General features: G+C 41.7%; 1 protein-coding gene across 1 annotated transcript; it reads right to left on the bottom strand.

The window, feature by feature from the left end:
* Nucleotides 1–6505: 6505 nt before the first annotated feature.
* Nucleotides 6506–19647, bottom strand: zgc:114200 (uncharacterized protein LOC559336 homolog). The gene is made up of 7 exons (XM_036529409.1): nucleotides 19054–19647; nucleotides 17531–17701; nucleotides 15227–15300; nucleotides 13239–13361; nucleotides 9912–10039; nucleotides 8228–8351; nucleotides 6506–6596 (listed from the first exon to the last, which is right to left on the bottom strand). The coding sequence occupies exons 1-7, from the start codon at nucleotides 19164–19166 to the stop codon at nucleotides 6568–6570; spliced, it is 762 nt and encodes a 253-aa protein (XP_036385302.1). The 5' UTR covers nucleotides 19167–19647; the 3' UTR covers nucleotides 6506–6567.
* Between the last annotated feature and the right edge of the window lie 1586 nt (nucleotides 19648–21233).

Here is a 21233-nt window from a genome sequence, read left to right as displayed (position 1 = left end):
ACATGCTATTATGTTTACGATATTTGAGTTTGTTGCAGTGCCTATTTCTAATTTATCTTTACAAGCTCTCTATCATTCACCTTGAGATTAAAAAGGAGAAATGTCTTCAGAGGAACAATTAAGACTTGAATGCTTGGAAACATTCGTAGACTTGAACTTTATTACATAAAACACAGATAAACCACAGGCATTACAGCAGGACAGGACAAAGGGGATGAAATGATAACTAAAGGAGAAAGGAGTATGATAGGTATAAATGTTGGGTGGGAGAGATTAACTGTCTGTTGAGCAAAGGACACAAGGTCACACTTTTCATTGATAAAGGCGTGAGGTATGGTCGCAGTGCTTGTAATTTTTCCCCTTAATGAACAAATGAAATAATTTTCTTTTTAGAGTATTATCAAATCCAGTTTGAACATAAGCAGAGGCAGTATCAGAGCTTGGCCCTAAGGTAACTTCATTTCATCCTGCATACTAATGACAGGGGGGGACACTTTGGTCAAAGCTTCATTTTGACCAACTGCAAATTTGCCTTCACTGCTTACTCTGTGGTTCCCTTACCACCACATTACACATGTTTAGCAGATGCTCTTATCCACACCTTAGAGCCGCGCATTTACATCTTATAATTTTTGCAGGTCATCCTTTTATATGGGTGGATGCTTACTGAGTTCAAATACCTGACCTGGGTGAAACAGCAATGTCCAACGTGGTACTGCAACAGGCAACCTTTGGGTCACAGGCCTTGCTTCTTACCACTACGCTACACTACTATTGCCATTAGCAATGCAGAGTAGCTTGATCCAACATACTACATAGCAAAACTACCACAGCCTGTCACCGGAGTATATTAACACCAATGCTGCCCCTACATAGAGGGGCCAGGGAAATTATAAAGAGATAAACTGGCTAATCTGCAGGTTTATAATCTTCTGATTTCTAACCTTCTAGGCTATAAATACAAACCCACTGACCTGCCCAAAAGCCTTTTGAGTTGTGTGATTGTAGTATGGACACACAATGCAACAATCTAACTGTCATTAAATCTATTGCCATGAGCAAATTTTGGTTTGGGGTCCTTAAACTACCACAGCTGAACCAGTGAAAAGATAACCAATTTGCAGCTTTGAATAAACTGAAGTTACATGTAACTGGGTCAGTTTTCAGGCTGGCTGTGACACTCACTGACCCCATATCTATGCAGATGCAGTTGAGATTGACTACTAGTTTAAGGATAACTGCATTAGTCAGAAGTTACATGACAGGCTACATTATAATTAGCACATCCAATTTTCCCATTTTTCCCCAGCACACTTGAGGCCTTTTAAAGTGATCTGTCATATTGTTTCCATATTGGTGCAGTATACTCACATCAAACACAAAATAAGCAGTTTGCCTTCAAAGGCAAACCAGTGTATCATGTTGTACCAAAGCACTTCTGCAAGTGTGGACTACTAACCCTCTGGTTTATGAATCGTTTATACCCTGGGGAAATGTTTTTATATAGTTATTAATGCATCCATACATAGTTATATACATAAATCATACATACACACAAACATAAGAAAACAAGCAAATTATTACATAAATATGTACAATACAGACATGTACATGGAACAGGCCAAGGAAGATGGAAAGTGAATTTAGTGAATTTCGCCACCTGGCAAATGTAAGTGGTTAACCATCTTTCCTCCTACTTATTGTGGGATTATTTTTAAATGAAAGTCTAAAGGGTAAACCAGAAGTCAGGCCGAATACACTGAAGCTTTGATAAAGAGGGACATTGACGTGGCTTCGATTGCCACAGACACATTTGCTCCACTTTTCCACGTAAGCGGCAGCCACTTCAAGTGCTTAGTCATTCCATGGCGCTTGCCATCACAGATGTGAGGAATATGGTGCCAGGAAGGAAAGACACAAATGCCATCCAAGGTGAGCCATCAGTTAACGTTCAGCCTTCCATGCTCTGCATTATTATTTCACGTGAGGCGTTTGGTTCATTACTGTCCTGTCTATCTCACATTCCCCTGGGCAAGGAGGGAGAAAGGCAGAAAAGGGTCTTATGATTACACTGTTGCTCATAGAGGTCATCCTATTACAAGTGATGCCTGAGACTGAATCACAGATATCTAATGTATGATGTACCAAATTCTCATGACCCTTCACAGACTCAGAAGCACACTATACTACTTATCGGCCGGCTGGGCAGGCCAGCATACATTTCCAACATTGCAACGTCTTTGACTTTAGACGTGCATCAGATCCAACATGACTGACATTTCGTCATGCCTTTCATATGACTGCGCATCATGTATTTATGATACAGTCCACTCCGTGTAATAGTATAACCAATGGCAGCATGCTTGATGTCACTGCACAGCATGCAGTGAAAATATATTGTTCAGCATGGCAAGGTGCTTTGGTTAAAGGTATACAGTTTAAAGGTATTGTATGGGTTAGGGAATTTGGCCCCTGCTTCAATTTTACAAGGCATTTACACACGATTACATTCAATAAAGATTTCTCTGCACATGTATTCTGTGCTTTTGCCATGACTGTGGTTGTGTTTCTTGGAAGGTGCAGATACTTGGTTGACACCTAATTATTGTGAGGACTTAGACAAATAACGAATTGAAGAAAATAATTATAAATCTAGCAGCCAAGATCGAGACTTTAAATTCATATAATTATGGTATGAATACATACTTCTGTGCAGTTTTTGTCATTCTGCCCCATCAAAATACCATAAATCTTGTTATATTCCTACTCTGGTTAAGTGCACAAAGTCACAAAATCAGGCACAAGCCTAGGCAGTTACAAGGGGTTGGCTCTTGTTTAACACCTGTAAAATACATTTACGTGGCATGGAGTTTGGATGAATGGAACGGTAATGGAATGGAAGTTCCAGGGAATGGAAAAAGTATGGAAACCAAACAAGACACCGACTGGCAACACCAGCACATAGCAGTGCTGTTTTTAGCCTTCAAAATGCAGTCTGTTGCTGTAGAACGATTATTTTCCTACAATATGAGTTTTTTATGTGACAAAAATCTGAACTAGACATAATATACATACTCAGTGTCATTGGAATAAAGAGCAATCAAATGAAAAATTGTACAAGATGTCTTTAATTGTTACAAAATGCAAGATAATTATCAGTGAAATGACCTTAGACCCAAGGTTTGGCACGTTTTTACTAATTATGTACAGTGGCTTGATCAGAGATACTAGGTTTTTTGATGCACAATTCATCTTTAGTGATTATATTCCATAAAGAATTAAAGCACCAGTTGCAACAGTGAGATTTCTATGCAGAAATTCAATTAAAACAGATTCAGTTATCAGTTCACTTGATTATGAATACACATCTGCCTGTTCCCATGTTTGCATATATGAAATCAAATCACCATCCACCAATCAAAAGTATACACTGTGAAGCCAACTAAGTCAGTAATCCTTGCAATACAGAAATGTAACCTACAGTTAAATTTCACTATTGACTGTTTGACTGTCAAGGCAAAGACCTTCAAAGGGGTGGGGGGGGGGGGGGGGGGGGGGGGGGTGAAATACATCTGTTTCAAAGGAATCACTACTAAGCCATGACAGATTAATTTTTACATGTGCAATACTTCCATCCATGGTTCCATTTTCTTGCTTTCCACTAAACTGGAATGTGGCCATATTGTGTTACCACATCCGCAAAACTACTCTGACATATGCCTTCCAGTGAGCACTGCAAACTGTCTCACACAAGCCCATACAAAAGTACTAAAGCAGAGACTGAATGAGCCCCCATTTGCTGTATGAAATAAGTCCATTCTAAAGTGTGTGGAGGAAATGTGTGTGCCGGTAATTTGGAAAATTTTGTATGATAAGCACAATCTCCAGCTACAAAGCAATGCGTCAGTGCCCCCAACTATCATTCTGTTGAATGTGTTCGTGGTGCGTAGTGAATATTGTTTGAGCACGCCAGCGCACAAGCCCAGAACACCGTGCACCCCTTTGACGATTACTAATTTGTGGTTTGCTTCTTGGAACAATTCTTAAATGGTTGAGCTGGTACCTGGCTACGGCCTCTCTTCAAATACAGCCACACCTCCTCACCCCACCTGCCCAGGACGGTCTGTTCCCTTTGATAAAGCACCACTGCAGACTTTGCCCAAGGTATCAGGTTTGCTGAGCTCCGCCTTTCCATTATGACATCACCAAGGTACTTCAATTAGAGTACTGACAAACCCATCAGTACAATGATGATATGTCAATTAGGGCAACACTACACAATAGGGAAGTTGCTCCATATGCCCCGCCCACAACCTTTTTTAGTATAAGAAAAAAAACGTGAAGCTTCATTCCAAAACTGCAGACTGCTGAATTGATTTACTGAAAGCGCTGAGTTCCAGGAGCATTCTCTTTAATGCTGTGGTGATGAGATCACCCTCATTCTTCCAGAAAGCTGGGGCTTCTGTGGAAGGCGGCATTACTCATCAGGGAAGATCAGTGGGTGGGTGTTTGGACTGGAAGGCAGACGTGCCGTGTCTTTAGCACGATGTGCCTAGTCACCAATACTGCATGGACCCGCATCTGGGAATCTCCACAGTCATGGTATGATTGTGCCGTCCTTGGAGGCCATACTGTACATCCTGGAATGTTTAAGGGACTAATCTGCCATACATGGAGTCCTAGCTCACTCTCTATCATAATCCCCTGTGACATCAGAGGCAGCACTGTGGTGAGAAAACTTAGTGACTAAACTGAAGGAGATCCACACCCTTCCCATCTGAGCTGGGGGGGGGGGGGGTGCAACTTAACCACTGGTGACGATGAATATACTGAGCTTTTAAACACTTTTGTTTTAGGGAATGGTGTAAAGGCAAATTTCTAAGCCTATATCCGCTCCCTACGATTCTATGGCAATATACATGAAATGTATCCAATGACATTTAAAATAAGATTAGGTGTATAATTATCCACTACACTGCTGGTGGAGAAAGCACCGTAGGAGTGAAAATTAGGACAGAGTGAAAACTGTACTGCAGACCTCACAGCCAATCTTAAATATGGGCACACCAGAACACACCCAGCAAGGGTTAAAGTCACTTAATTGTCTCCAAGTGCACAAACTCTGCTACTGTGTGGCTATGGAAAGTTATGTAAATCATTAATCAATTCTTTTAGTGCAGGAAAACAAAGCCCTTGCCTTCCTGTTGCATTGAGTCTATAGTTTCATATTGCAGCAGAGTTATACAGAAACAATATTCATTTGCATAAGAAATCAAACGATTAGAGAAATGCATATTGGACGTACTGTATATAAATGATCTACGTGACTCAAAGTCCATCAATATGCTCGACAATGTGAGCAATACATTTAAAAGGAAACGGGAAAGCATGAATCACGATAATTCAAATTAAAAAAATGAACAAAGAAAAAAACAATGTGGAAAAGGATTTGTTCTAAAACAATAAACTAGGTTTGGTTATAAGGGGCCTGTTCCTATCTAAGGTACAGACCCTTACTGGTGTGGGTATTTACTTTGTTCGACATTGATCATTATGCCCGTAATGTCCTCAAGTGGCCATCTGAGGTTTCGGATCTATCCTCTCTTGCTCCCCCTAGTGGAACACCATAATCTTAGTCCAAAGATTGGAACACAACAAAAACAATCATATACTACTTTGCACAGAAAATGCCTTTACAAAGATACAGTAAAGGGAAATAAACCCTTATACCTACATGCGGCACCAGGGTACCTACATCAATAAAAATGTTGCACCTTTCCAAAGGAGCAACAGGAGCAACGTTTTGGGAACCGCTTATCAGATTTACAACGATCACTATTAACCCTTTGGCAAGTTTTTACCTCATTTTGGACGCAAACCAGAATTTATCTCCTACATGGAAACTGCCTACTGCAATTATAAGCTCTAATATCCCTTGTCGTTCCCACACTAACTGAGCTGGGGGCGCTCCTGAGGCTAGACAGCAATGATCAACGAGAAAGATGAACCACTTGCGGTTCATATTTTGACGGAAGGATCAGGTTTTCTTTTCTTGATAGGATTGAAAAACAAAGTAAGAAAGAAAGTAAAAACATAATAAGAGGGGAAAAAGCAATGGCATATCAACAGAAAGCAACTACGTCAACACAGCCCCTATGATAAAATCTAAAACTTTTTTTTCGCGAATGACACTTCTCGTTCGCTCACCCGCTCGCTCGACCGCTCGCTCGCAAGTGTGCAGCTTCGCGTTTAAGCGGCGAACAAACAAAAATGAAACGGCTGGCTATGTACAGCTTTTACAGTAAAGGGGATTTGCCGCAGGTGTCTCTCCCCAGACGGGTCTGCGAGAGGCGGCTTCGCAGCAGACTCGGTGTCCGCCCGTCCGCATCCCTCGGGGGCGTTTGTGGTGTGCGCTGTCCTCCATTGTGGGCCTCTTGTGTCGCTTTAACCCAGCACAGCACTGCAGCGACACAGTCCCTCCTAGGCCTGCTGCTGCTGGTGGGGGAGGGGGGGGGGTGATGGGGAGGAGGGGCCAAGAGCAAACTCCCCTTCTGAGGCTTGAGGAGTTTAGGAGGAATCCACGTTGTTGCTTCTACCTGAAAAACATGCAGAGTCACGTCAGCTCAAAGTCACGCGCTTTTTGACGCCTTATTTATTCGAGTGAGGCCGGGAACGGCGAGGTCGAGACCTGGCTTTCCGGTCATCTGATGCGGCGGTTTGTTTCAGGGCGGCTTAAACCGTCCCTCTTAAACGGCATCGCTTGTGACTTTTGAGGAGCTCTGTAAGTTAAGTCTACACAGGGTCGCATTCAGCCGGTTCAGAGGGGATTTCGCCTCTTTGGTCAAAATTTATGGCACCACATGATCTGCTGAGGCATGCATCTCAGAGTCCGGGAGTCACTCATCTGTCAAACATTAGCGCTGCCAAGCTGTGAGAACTGACGGCTCCAAGCTGTTCACAGTGGACGTCATTCACTGCTTAAATCTTAACACGGGTGCACAGGACACTGACTGAGGCCTTGTTTCTGGTGCTATGAACAACACAAAAAGGGGTGTGTTTTACGTTCTCTTTAGTTCGCGATTTGATCTATCCAGCGTGGCCCTCAACAGCCTGCTGCGGCCAGAAAAAAAAAAAAAAAAACAACAAACAAAAAGCACAGATTAAATCTGACCACAACATGTTACACTTATGCCTTTTCCCACTTTTTTCAAATGACAAATGACTTTTTGTCCATTTACCTCAGTAACCACAGTGGCTCACAATGAAAGAAAAGGAAATATGTGCAAAGCACACTGCAGTTACACTGAATCGACCCCCTGAGATTCACAGGTCTGACACTCACACTGCATAGCAGTATTAAATGAAAAAACGTTGGCATGCAGCATGAACACTGAACCAGCTAAACCACTACAGAATTTTAGGGGGGGAAAGGTGATGCACACATTTGTTACCAATTTCTGTAGGAGGGCATTAGCAGATAGGCACAAAAAAAAGGCAAAAAAAAATTTGCATTACATTGCATTGCATTAATTCAGTTGGCAGATGCTTTTATCCAAAGTGACTTACAAGTGAGGCAGAAGACAATACCAGGAAAAAACCATAAGGCGTCACCAATATTGCTGTGCCAGAGTTGCTCACTTACAGAGTATTTTGATATTTTGCTACTCATACTCTGTAAGTGAGTAACTCTGGCACAACAATTTCCTTCGGGATCAATAAAGTTTTACCTTATCTTATCTTATATTACAAGCACTGCATGACCAGGTTTCAATGGTTGACAAGGTACAAGCTAGCTGGTAATGTCTACAAACCATGCTCTCCAATGTGAATGTGGTTCATAGTCCTCAGTGCATCAGACAGGACTGACCCAATGCAAAAGCAGTCCCATTTCACCAATGGGTGGTGAGATGGCCGCTGATTTCATGCATATATAGGCATGTGTGGAGGGCCCGCTTTCGCCAGGCCCTATCGCAGCGGAGCACCAGCAGGGTTACATTAAATTATCGGAATTCAGCAGACACCATCCAGAGTGACTTACAGCAATTACAGGTTTTTACAATGTTATCCATTTATACAGCTGGATATTCACAGAGGCAACTGTGAGTTAAGTACCTTGACCAAGGGTACGGCAGTAATACACCCAATGGGAATCGAACCAGCAACCTTTCGGTTACAAGTCCTGCTCCTTAACCACTAAGCTACACTGCTGCCCACAGCGGAGACTTACACGTCCAGAGTTGTGTCAGGCTCTGAATGCTCCCGCCTGCGGAGAAGAAGGCCCACACGGCCATCAGCGCTGTGATCACGTAGATGGGCGGCAGGCTGCCCACGTAGAAGGGGTTCAGGAACGACTGCCAGACGAGGGGGAAAAAGAAAAAACATTAAAAACTGCCAAACAGCAGCGGGAGACTGACATTTCATATCCTCCTATTATGAATGGACTCAAGTGCTGTCAGTCACTTAATGTATGCATGTATGTACCGTGTGAGAATCAAAACACTTGGTTCTTTATAACAAAAAAAAGCAGAGTGACCTGAATCAAATCAATTACAGTAAAAGGTAGCAGTAGAAAAGCTTTGCCCCATTTTGGGGTCAGTGAAGCTAACCACTACAAAGGCATTTTATTTTGTCTATTCAGAAAAGGGAATTAAAAAACAGGCTCATATTAAGCCATGTATTCATAAATCAGATAACTGATTTCAATGTCACAGGATTACACACACACAAACCCACAGATGATGATGCCATGTAGTTACCTATATAATTAATGTCCTTTTACATGACATCAGTAACGTCGTAACTCATTTGTTATCATAAATTCCAAGAGCCTTTCAGTTTTATCAAGCAGCTGAATGCTCAGGCAGCCTCCCTATGTGATGCCTGGACCCGGACACGTGAGAAATATGGCTGTGGGAAGCTTCTCTGGGGTGGGGTCCCTCTGGGAGACAGGGGCCTCTTCCTGCCCCACATTCCTCTGCACACCATCCAGGAAACATCCAAAGCTACAAACTAACTCCCTTGCGCTTTGCTTTGGGTACCAACTGACCACATTCTGACACGAGACTCCTTCAGCTAATGGACCTGAATCAGTCTTTCCAGGGTGACAGTGTGCACCTGACACTATGTAGGATCTCCAGAATAATTTAGCATGATGTTGTGATTATCTAATGTGTGACAATGACTGAAGCATTTTTCAGCAGGTGGGAATGAGCTGTCAGTAGATCCCATGCCTTTTCACAACGGGTCAGGTTCTTAAATTGGAGAGAGGCACGAGTATCAACTTTAGTCACATCATTGGTGTAGTAGCTGAAATGTATCAATGTGTCCCAGGACATACTCCCCAAAGCAAGGTTTGCCTCATAAAATGGCCTACTTTCAATTTCAAGACACTTGTTCTTTTTATTGAAGCTGAACTTCCTGTTTTACCCCACTGCATGTCCATGGTCAGTTAACTCCAGATAATCTGTTTTTGTAGGAGCAACGCCAGATTTACCAGTACTACCATTAATAATCGACACCTTGCATGACTCAGCAGATAAAGACAGAGCTGGGGACAAATGTCTGCGTGTAAACCCTAGCCTCCCCCTTGTGGCTGTTTGATGGTATTGCAGTTGTTGGTTCAAAGCCCTGCTTGCTGCACCCTGGTGGTGACCTCCTGGTTGACCCCAGAATTTCAGGAGAAACATCTGATAATGCTCAGATCTGATTGCCAAGACAATGTCCCCTTAAAAGGGCACATTCTTCTAATGAAATATTTATACTTTTTTTCCCCCTCTCAGCACTATCCTGGTTGAGTAAGTGATGAGTACGCACTGTACTTCTCAAACACTGCATGACTGATAAAGCCGCTCAGAGCCCTTGGAGAGGGGAAACGACGTGGAAGGGGCTGCGAGAGGGCAGCCTTGACTCACCAGGCCAGACACCACCAGGTGCAGGCACACCACCACGGCGATCACCCACCACCTCCCGCGCTCGCAGCCCTCGAAGAATACCACACCCCAGAAGGTGTGGAGCAGCGTCATCGCCAGGGTCACGAAGGCTGTGGGGGGGAATCGGAGCGGGGCAGAGAGGCCATTAGTGGTGCGTTCAGTCTAGGTCGCCGATTCTCATTCCTGCTCCTGGGGCCCCCCTGCTCCGCACGTTTTCCATCTTTCCCTGCTCTACCTACCTGACTGAACTCATCAGTGGCACTTTTGATTAGCTGAACCCACCTGATTTAACCAAGAGCATGTCTGGAGCAAGGATAGACAGAAAATATGCAGGACAGGGGGGCTCCAGGAGTAGGACTGAGAAACACTGGTCTAGGTCAACAGTACTTTCTGGCACAAAACAAATGATCTAGGATCAGTTTACACAACCCTTACAACAACCACAGACAATATGTTGAATAAAGAGGGAAACTAACCCAGGGTGAGTGCTGTAGACCACATTCCCTTTACATCCATCATTACATACTCATATTTAGCTGTACCTATACATAAACACCACAAGGTTAATATAAATAAACTAAATAAGAATATCCTGAAGAGGTACAATCCATACATATATACAGTGCCTTGCAGAAGTATTCACCCCCCTTGGCGTTTTTCCTATTTTGTTGCATTACAACCTGTAATTTAAATGGATTTTTATTTGGATTTTATGTAATGGACCTACACAAAATAGTCCAAATTGGTGAAGTGAAATAAAAAAAAAAAAAACTTGTTTTAAAAAATTCTAAAAAATAAAAAACTGAAAAGTGGTGCGTGCGCATGTATTCACCCCCTTTGCTATGAAGCCCCTAACAATTACCTTCAGAAGTCACACAATTAGTTCAAGTCCACCTGTGTGCAATCTAAGCGTCACATGATCTGTCACATGATCTCAGTATCTCTATACCTGTTCTGAAAGGCCCCAGAGTCTGCAACACCACTAAGCAAGGGGCACCACCAAGCAAGTGGCACCATGAAGAACAAGGAGCTCTCCAAACAGGTCAAGTTGTGGAGAAGTACAGATCAGGGTTGGGTTATAAAAAATATATCCCAAACTTTGAACATCCCACAGAGCACCATTAAATCCATCATTACAAAATGGAAAGAATATGCCACCACAACAAACCTGCCAAGGGGAGGGCCGCCCACCAAAACTCATGGACCAGCAAGGAGGGAATTAATCAGAGAGGCAACATAGACACCAAAGATAACCCTGAAGGAGCCATAACACCACAGAGCTGGGCTTTGTAGAAGAGTGGCCAGAAAAAGCCATTGCTTAAATAAAAAATAAGAAAACATTTGGACTTTGCCAAAAGGCATGTGGGAGACCCCCTAAACACAAGGAAGAAGGTACTCTGGTCAGATGAGACTAAAATTGAACTTTTTGGCCATCAAGGAAAACGCTGTGTCTGGCACAAACCCAACACCTCTCATCATCCCCGAGAACACCATCCCCAAATTGAAGCATGGTGGTGGCAGCATCGTGCTGTGGGGATGTTTTTCCATCGGCAGGGACAGGAAACCCTGTTTCAGCCTTCCAGAGATTTGAGACTGGGACGGAAGTTCACTTTCCAGCAGGACAATGACCATAAGCATACTGCTAAAGCAACACTCGAATGGTTTAAGGGGAAACATTTAAATGTCTTGGAACGGCCTAGCCAAATCCCAGACCTCAATCCAACTGAGAATCTGTGTTATGACTTAAAGATTGCTGTACACTGGCAGAACCCATCCAACTTGAAGGGGGCAAAAATCCCAGTGGTTAGATGTGCCAAGCTTATAGACACATACCCCAAGAGACCTGCAGCTGTAATTGCTGCAAAAGGTGGCCCTACAAAGCACTGACTGGGGGGGGGGGTGAATAGTTATGCACGGTCAAGTTCTCTGTTTTTTTGTCTTATTTATGTTTGTTTCACAATAAAAAAATATTTTGCATCTTCAAAGTGGTAGGCATGTTGCGTAAATCAAATGATACAAACCCCCAAAAAATCCATCTTAATTCCAGGTTGTAAGGCAACAAAATAGGAAGAATGCCAAGGGGGGTTTAAGTCAAATTTCTGGTTCACTTGGGAGCAAGCTATTAGCACCATAAGGTGTCAAAGTTCCTGTGCAATCTAACTGATTTAATCTTCCATGTTCTTTATTAAGGAGGCAAATTAACTTTAAAAAGACAGCCCTTATTGGTCTAGGCAAAGACAGAGAAAAGATTAGTGTCTACTTTGATTTCCCCTAGGCCAAAAGACAGTGCTTATGATGTGAGTAGCAAAAAATAATTACACTATCAAGGTGTAGACAGAGGTTTTACTGCCACAGCTCAATCTCTATAATAATGAGGAGGTAAAGAGGCAAAACTATAGGCAGACTGTATCTGGCTGGCTGTAACAATGTATGTGATATAGGGCTATAATTACTATCATGTAGGTGTTGACTGGTCCATTCATTAACACCTACATGGTGAACAGTCATGACTAACCAAACCCTCCCCTCAAACATTCTTCCTACATGCCTTCCACACTGATGGGCAATTTGTGCTGTGGTATAAAAAACACAGCCATGCAGTCTTTCCCCTTACTGAAATGATACCCGTGACTGGTGTGATCTCTGTACCCCTGTACTACCAGGCAGGACAGGAATACATCAGCGGCCTCACAGATCAACCCAGAGACAAATCCCAATTCTGCACGGAACAGTATGCATCACTCACAGCTATTTGCAATGAATTGTTGTAGGTGAACTTTACCTTGGGGAACATGCTATATGGATGGAATGATATATCACAAATATATGAATTTTTTTAAGACTGAGGGATCATATTATGCATTGTACTAGGATTTAAATTAGCATTTGTCTGAATTCATGTGTCACTGCCAATGAAGATACTTCAAATGTAAATGATTTCAACAGTTGTAAGTCTGTTTATGGATTTATATCAGCTTCTTCTGACAACACCTCCCCTTTGTCTAATCTAGAGGTTACCCATGATATTATTAGTAACTGAAAATGCATCTTCTACATCTACACTTTTCAAGTGTATCTTAAACCTCTATATTGCAGAAAATACTGTATGACATACATCAGGAAAAACCAAAGGTCTAATTGCATAAGAGTAATGAAAATAGTGTAAACTAAGCACCAAGAAATAATTTTTACACAACTCCTCCATATTTTTCTCATACATAATTCACACATTAAGGTTTCGTAGACCACAGAGCAAGTGCCTTGGATAACCAATGCGATTGTATGGGACGGGAGTGGGGTGCCGCATACCAGAGGTGATGAAGTAGTATTGAGAGTCCCCGAAGATGCCAACCGTCCCAGGACCCAGTGAATCCGACAGGATGTTGATCATCGAGAAGGCCCCGCTCATGATCCCAAACCCTAGTCCAGCCACTGCCGGGGGGGACAACCAATCACAGTGAATCAATTTGACCTTTCACAATAAAACTGTTGAAATCCACCAATTAATGCAATTTTTAAAAATAATCAAGAGTAACTGTGATGAGGTGAAAATTCACTACCTTGAACGTCACCTTCACAATTGACTTTGCTGTCTGTTCACTTGAACCAACGATGTACATTTTTCCTTAATTTTCAAGTTGAAAAATCACTAAGTGTTAGTTTTTGGCAGCTGCATGGAAATTCAGTTTTAAAAAAGTTGCGTGAGGAACATGTGACATAGCTACTGCCTGCTTTAAAGTCATTATTACACTTAAAAACAAAGTGCCCTGCGGTTAAATTGAACATGCCCTTTTTCTGGCTGTGTGAATAACAAAGCTTGTGGGGGTTAAGGAAAGACACTCAAATCACAAAGCAAGGCCAGCAGACAGAAGATACCGACTATCAGCAATGTCACAGAATAGCCCTTGAGTCAGAGGATCTAATATTACTCTTTTCTTAATCGCCGTCCTTTTATTCAGCTGAACATGTACCAAACATATTCAGGCTAAGTGCAAGAGCCTACTTACTACACTGGCCTCTGAGTACAGGTGGAACCACTAAAACGCATAACTCACTGATCGCCCAAGTCCCTTTCATTTCACAGGATATTTCCCTAAAGGAATTCCACAGAATGAGTGATATATGATAACAGTGATGGCCAAGGCTTAATACTTGAAGTTGAGACCATTAGATCATGAGTTATAAGTGACTAAGGGAGTGTCTGTTGTGATGTTAAACTGACCGCCTTTACACCATCGACCTAATTATTTTTTTAGAATACGCCCTTATGCAGGGAGACTAATGATGCTTACTTGGCATCTCAAATATTTTACACCTCCTTCATCCCACAGAATTTTTTTTGAGGACAATTGTGGGAAAAATAATAAAAAATGTGAGTTTGCTCCACTACAACCTTGTATAGGTATACTGAATAAAACGTAGGATTGCAAAGGAACATCAGTAATTGATGGTTTTTCCTGGAAAAATCCTCACATGGAGACAATCCAGACAACTCTCTGTGAAATTATCAGAGACAAGCCTTAGACACTGAACTGCGGCAGGCAAGTATGGCAGGAAGGAGCTTGGCAGGAAAAATCTGCTAAAATCAAATTAGTTCGCAGCAAAAGATCCTGATGTCACAGACATGCCAAGGACAAAGTTAAAATTCGTCTAGCCAATGAAAGGTATCAAAGGCAGATGCACACCAGCAATGCAGCATAATCTGCAGTAGAAATGTCCTTTCCCATTTAACACTGACGTGACACAAGACATGGAGACTTGAATATGCTGCACATACATAAATGGACTTTTCTGCAGAAACATTCACTCAGGTTTGGTTCTCATATTTATATCCAGTTATAAACACTGCACAGAGAAAATGTGCTTTACATTTATAACAAGGGTGGGTGGTGTGGTAAGGAGCGCAATACATAGCTCAGTTCAGGTTCACACAATTTTGCAGCTCAGTGCAAGCTATTCTTACCATTAAATGCCTGCTGAGAAAAGTTAATTGCAACCTAACAAGAAACAGCTGAATAGATTGATGCAATTCATTGACCATTCTGCCCAACATGTTTAATTCATTCAGGGCACCATTTTTGCACGCTGGAAGAAAAAGGACAAAATGTATTGCGTGTTCTAATAGCTCCTAACTTTCTTAATAAGCACTGGTGCATGCATAAGTAGAGGAAGTGAGGAATGGGGTGTATCCTCAGCAAAATGCAGAAGCCACGTTGTGGCAGGAATATTTTTTGCTCAATAATTACAGCTTCTGCCTGCTGTAAAAAAAAAAAGGAAACTGAAAACAAATTTCCAACCGTAAGCCATTTGCTGGATTGAGATGGGTGAGTGGTCATCCTCGCTGAGGGAGCCTAGTCCTTCGTTGGCTTTCCTGGTGAAACACAAGAAATACAGGAATCATCAGCAACAGCAAAACTGGGCTCCTTTAAAAGAAAGCCTGATTTTAGGAAAACAACTTCAGGGATGTATTCCCATAAGAACAGTCTGTTCATTTAATCTTCAGAAGACCTGCGGCCAAATTGTTTGCCTTCTTAAAAATATTGTGCTTTCAAAATTGCTCACAAAATAAAAAAAAATCCTTTAATCAAATAAACCAGGTGAGGACTGCTCTCTCTGAAGCTTGTGAATAAGCAATAACAGTCTGTAAAGCTTAGGGATATAGCACTTTAAATAGGACTTCAATCACAGAAGCACACATCCTACGCTATAAACGCTGTTCACACAAACAAAAGCCTCTCAGACTGACTGTCCTCAGAGGCCTAAATCAGCCTGATAGGCCTAAGCTGACAGTTTGTGTGCTGCAGTATTACTTTTATGACTCTTGCATTCAAAGCAAACATTCAGGGACACTAATCCTTTCCTGCTTCCTGTTTGCCAGGGACTGATCCTTGTCATACTTTAACAACAGAAATTCATATGATACACAGTTTTGCCCTCTGCCATCTCTACCTCTTTTTACTCACTGATCACGGCATAAGGAGATTAGTAAACTGAACCCACAATGTGAATTTTAGAAAATATGCGACTGTACTGCAAGTATACCTGTTACACTGTACCGTGGAGTCCTTTTGAGTTGGGACTGGCATACCATACAGGGTTTAGAATCAGGTGTCATAACCTCAGGATGCAGCTATCTGAGATTACTATTATGAGTAACAACACAAAGCTTCCTAGTTCTTATTGCTGAACTTTACTGAGAGTTCAGTAGCAAAGAGTGCTACTCCGGCACAGATCAGCTACAGTTTCTATCAAAATTCTTATTTATTGCTTTCTGCTTATGTTTCTGCTCCTTGCTGTGACAGCTGGGTAGGTGCACTGGATGGATCAAACTCCTGTTTTCTTGCCACAATTTAATAATCCTGTTGTCATGGATGCTGTATTTTTCTTTTTTTTGTCCAAGGCTTTAATATTGCATCTTGTGGGAAACAGCTGCAAGAACACCATTTATTGAATGGTTATTTTTCCAATGGTTGGCAGCCCTTCTCCTCTGTTTAGCTGGTGAAACCTGACACTGAATGCAATTCTCAGAAAAAAAATCTCTGACCTGCCAGAAATCACAGTTTGTAAGTGCTTACAAGAGAAATTATCATGGCTAAGAAAGACCTGATACACTACCTATGTTGTAAAAGCATAGCACATTTTCACTACGCATGGACTGAATTTAGACTATAATTATAGTAAACCTGTAGCAAGCTCCTAATGACCAATATCAGGGCTTAACCTGTCCACTGTTCCCAACTTTGACTTGTTGCATTTAAATGTGTACTACCAGCAATCCTTACGCCAACTGCGAGGATGGGGAAAACGACTAACGAAAAACGAATATACAACACCTCTGTCGTAATGCTTTAAACGCTTTAATACCTACAACTCTCACAATGGTAAAGGCACAAACAATAAAACACCGCAACAGCTTACACAAAATTATAAAGTATGTGACTAGAAGGCTAGTCAAAGGCAATATACCCTACAGTATACGGATTATGCTATTTTGAAGAATACGATGTAGCTGAACTACCGCACACCTTCCTATGACAACACAAACACAATAAGCAATCCTTCGCTTTGTAATGAGAAAACCTCAATATCGAAAACCCAATTTTAATAGCATTGTACATAGTTGAAATAGGATGAAAAGGCTGTCAATTTGCAGGAAGGACACAGGGCTGCATTCTGTGAAACACTATGCTTGAGTATTCAAAGGCCTGAAAGGACCTAACGGATGACTCACAGTACATTCATAATTCAAAATACCAACATGCACTCATGATACTAACATACATCTAAAATTTATGCAGTAAATACTCTCCTTGGTAACACAGCAACAGGCCATATGTTCTGAGAAAATATACCGTGACCATTAAAATATATGCCTGATGATCTCACACACAAATTAAAATTTAACCGAATAACAAATATGTACGTGCTCTATATCACTACCGTCCAAATCACTGTGCCTCAGTGTTTGAATGTTTTGTATTGCTGGTGCACAGAACCTGCAAGCTGCGTACAGGCTACACGCCGTGTGCAGATGGCAAGAGCCAACATGTCCGCCGTGCCAAAAAAAAGTAACGTGGCGTCATGGCGCGGGAGCGACTGACCTCAGCAGCCTGTAGTAGGCAAAGCGGAAGACCTCCTGCAGTATGACGGAGAACATGACCCCGAATATGAGCAAGCCCCGCTGCAGGCTCAGGTCCTCACTGCTACTGGCCTTCATGGCGATGAACCACACCAGGGAGGAGAGCAGCAGAGACAGGAGCCAGAAGAAAGCCCTGGGAGAGGGAGGGAAAAGAAAGAAACAGCACATGTAAGGTTCGCTTCAATTAACACAATGACAATTACAAGAAAGGGCAGAAAATCATGACTGAACGCAAAATATATTGATTATGATCAAAGAGAAGGGAAAAGCCAGTTATAATTGAACCCATTTATAACCGGATTAATTGGGTGGCCTTAAAAAACGAACAATAATTTCAACTGACAGGAAGCATCCGAATGAGAAAGAGAAATAAAAGGGCATTATTTTTCGTGTCAATCATGTTTTAAAACAGGTTCCATGTTTATCTAGAGAAACCAGGCTCTGACAGAGAGATACCTGCTCTCTGATGCCTGTCCCAACAAGAATGCTGAGTTAAATGTTTCAGTACACGAGGACTACAGGTGTGTGACTTTGTCCACAGAAGGACGTGCTCACACCTGTCTATTGTTCAAGAATATTCACTTACGGCAGAAAGAAGAATTCAGATTTTCCAAACACCATATTTACAGAAGGTGAGAGGCAGTGTTGAAAATAAATGATGCAAAACAGACTACAGCACCAGCGACAAAATATAGTAAAACGTTTGAAATTCACAAGGAAAGGGTAACACTACCTACATGTGGTTCTAAATTAACAACCTGTCCTGTGTGCAAGAAAGGATGCCATAATGAACGTTTCAACCTGCCTGCAATATGCACCCAGAATGGGGTTCTGTACCGTGTTGGATTTTGTATTAAAGACTGGTTTAAGTCAAGAACAAATGTGACCTTCGTGATTTATGGATTAAAATTCATTATTTGTGAATAATCTGAATTTGCTCTGGCCAATGCTATTAAGACTAAAGTATAACATTTTTAGGCAGAAAGCGTCAGCCAACATTTTGACCCTGTCTAGCCAGGAGTATGAATAACTGTAGAGCACCGCGTGTTTATACAATGAACTAACCACCAGATTCAAAACAAGTTTTTTTTTTTTTTTTTATTTAGCGTGAACACATCACAGATTGACATAATCACACCGACACGCTGGAACTGAATTTGCCTAACGTTATCAGAAAGGAAAGTGGAATAAATGCGTCTTCCAATCAGATAACAAACGATTTCAGAACAGTTTCATGTTTCAGTTTTGTCTTGGTCACTTTAATACTTATTGCCTATCAACGTAAGTTGATCTATTTTATAGTCTATTATTCAAATAACATATGGATTGATTTGCCCACACGAACAAAACGAAACTATATAACGTTACATACATATTTTTTCGGTTACTGAAATACAGTAGGTTAGACGTGAAAACCAGCCTCGCTTCTAGGTTTCACCTGTAGATTTATAAGAAATTCTGAAATAAAACTTGATGACCACTTACCCCGCAATTAAAAAGATGACTCGTAGGGGGTCTTTGGCGATTGTGAAAATAAAAAGGGCAAACGCTGGCCCGAAGGCAATAAATGCACACCCGAAAAACACGGCGACAGTCATTGCTGTCTTTCTAGTATTTCCAAACCGATTAAAATTAAGTTAGCGTTTTCTCAAACGTAATTGCATACAGAAGTGTGATTCGCCCTGTCCGAAATCGTCGACGATGAACATTCCGTTCCACCTATCTCAGTATTATTAGAAGTATTTCAGATGCAAAAAAAAGTTTCCCATTAGGAGGGATCTAGCCAGGAGATAATTCCGTTTATTCACTGTAACTTGATATTTGTATCGCCAACAAACGGTAGACGTTCAACAGCCACCGCTGTCCATACTGTTGCTCGCTTTTGTACGGTTCCGATATCAACTCTTTTTAAATGTTGTGGCTTGAGTCCATCGGTCCGTTTCTTCAAGGTATTTTCAAACTTAAGTCGGGCTTCCCCTTTCTGCTAAAACGTTGCTCGCCATTTCCACGGGCTTTTGTTTGTTATAAGTTATTTCCTTGTCCTTCCGGGTTTGGTACTCCGTTACCTCACATCCAGGCCCTTCATCGCCCCTCTCTCTCTTAAAGGGCTCGCCCTCTTTCTGACAAAACTGGCAGCCATTTTAAACAAGGGGAGGAAGTGAGGTACCGGCGACAAAATTGACTCGCACTTTGGCAATAGTTTTTATCGTTTCATTGCCTTTGTTACCTCGCTGTTTGATTATAACAACCCATACACTAGGCCTTTGATGAAGTTCAGGTAGCTCACAAACTGCAGCTACTAACAACATAGGTTACAATTTTATCTGTTTATGCAGCTGATACAGTACGGGCAAAAACAGGCTATTCTTAGTTTAAGTACCTTGCCCAAGGGTACAACAGCAGTGAGTGATCCAAAGTAGCAGCTTTCTGGCTACAAATTCTGCTCCTTACCACTATGGCACACTGCTGCCCATGGAAAGAAACATATTGTGTACCTCCACACATCCTCAACTCTCCAGAGTATCACCATCAGTTATTTTAATAATTTCATAAAATTCTGTGATATTTGTGACATCACAGTATATGACATTACCTATAATCACTTCAAGAAAAGCATATTTTAATGGAAGCAGTTGTTCCAAAAGCTGAGCTTTCGCTCCGAAAATGCCTCGCAAACCTCATAGTGTTTGTTTGTAGTGATTTTGCAGTGATACTGATCAGAAGAGCGGATTTATTTCACACATGTTTCACACCCTTATGGTTTAGCCATCAACTGCCCACATACCCTGGCAGTCTCCCAAAATATGCACAACAGTGATCCCCACAAATGATAAATGATGACGTGTATGATTTACTGGCAACAGTGCTCAATCTGCTGACAAAACCATAAAGAAAACTTAAGCAATGCCCTATCATAAAAAACAATATACTATTCTCACTTTTAATCTTTCCTTCCCTGTCCAAACAAACTCAATGTCCTGAGCATATTTTTGTTGGTAGCAAATGATAACTGAGGCGAAGGCTAATCCATTTTCTGATGGTAATGGCCGTAGGTCTCTCACTTCTTCCACAACGAGGTAGCAGTATGCATTATTGGCTGTCTGGTAGCACTTGCTCTGTGATGATTCTGACATTACTAGAAACTGGGGAGACACAGCAATCACTGTCGTAGAGGTGATCATGCAGTATGTTGAAACCATGTATGGTATGTCACACCTAGAACCCCATGTGAAGTTTACCCTGTAGTACAGCCAACATCCTCTTACAGCAGTTCTGTGAGAGTGTGGCCTTCCTCTGTAACAAAGCCATGACAAATGGGAATAGTAATTATGAATTATCTTAGATATATTGTCTCTGCTAAACTAATATGAGACTGATTTTTCTGTCGCCTTGTGATCTGACTTTCTGGCTCAACAATGGAGGGCTGTGGGTCTAATTGTCTGATTGCACACCCGCAGACCACAAAACATTAACATTTCAAAATATTACAAACAATAAAACTATTAATAGGTCTTAAAAGCATATCAGAACATACTCATGTCACTACTGGGATGCAAAAACAATGAGAAAGTACATATAGGGAGTTATTAAGGTAAAAAATAAAAGTAATTAGAGAGATCTAAAACATGCAAGACAAGGGGTCTTCCAGGAGAGGTTTGGGAAAC

The sequence above is a fragment of the Megalops cyprinoides genome, chromosome 5, assembly GCF_013368585.1.
Source record: "Megalops cyprinoides isolate fMegCyp1 chromosome 5, fMegCyp1.pri, whole genome shotgun sequence".
NCBI lineage: Eukaryota > Metazoa > Chordata > Actinopteri > Elopiformes > Megalopidae > Megalops > Megalops cyprinoides.
This window is presented reverse-complemented; position numbering and strand designations above follow the sequence as displayed.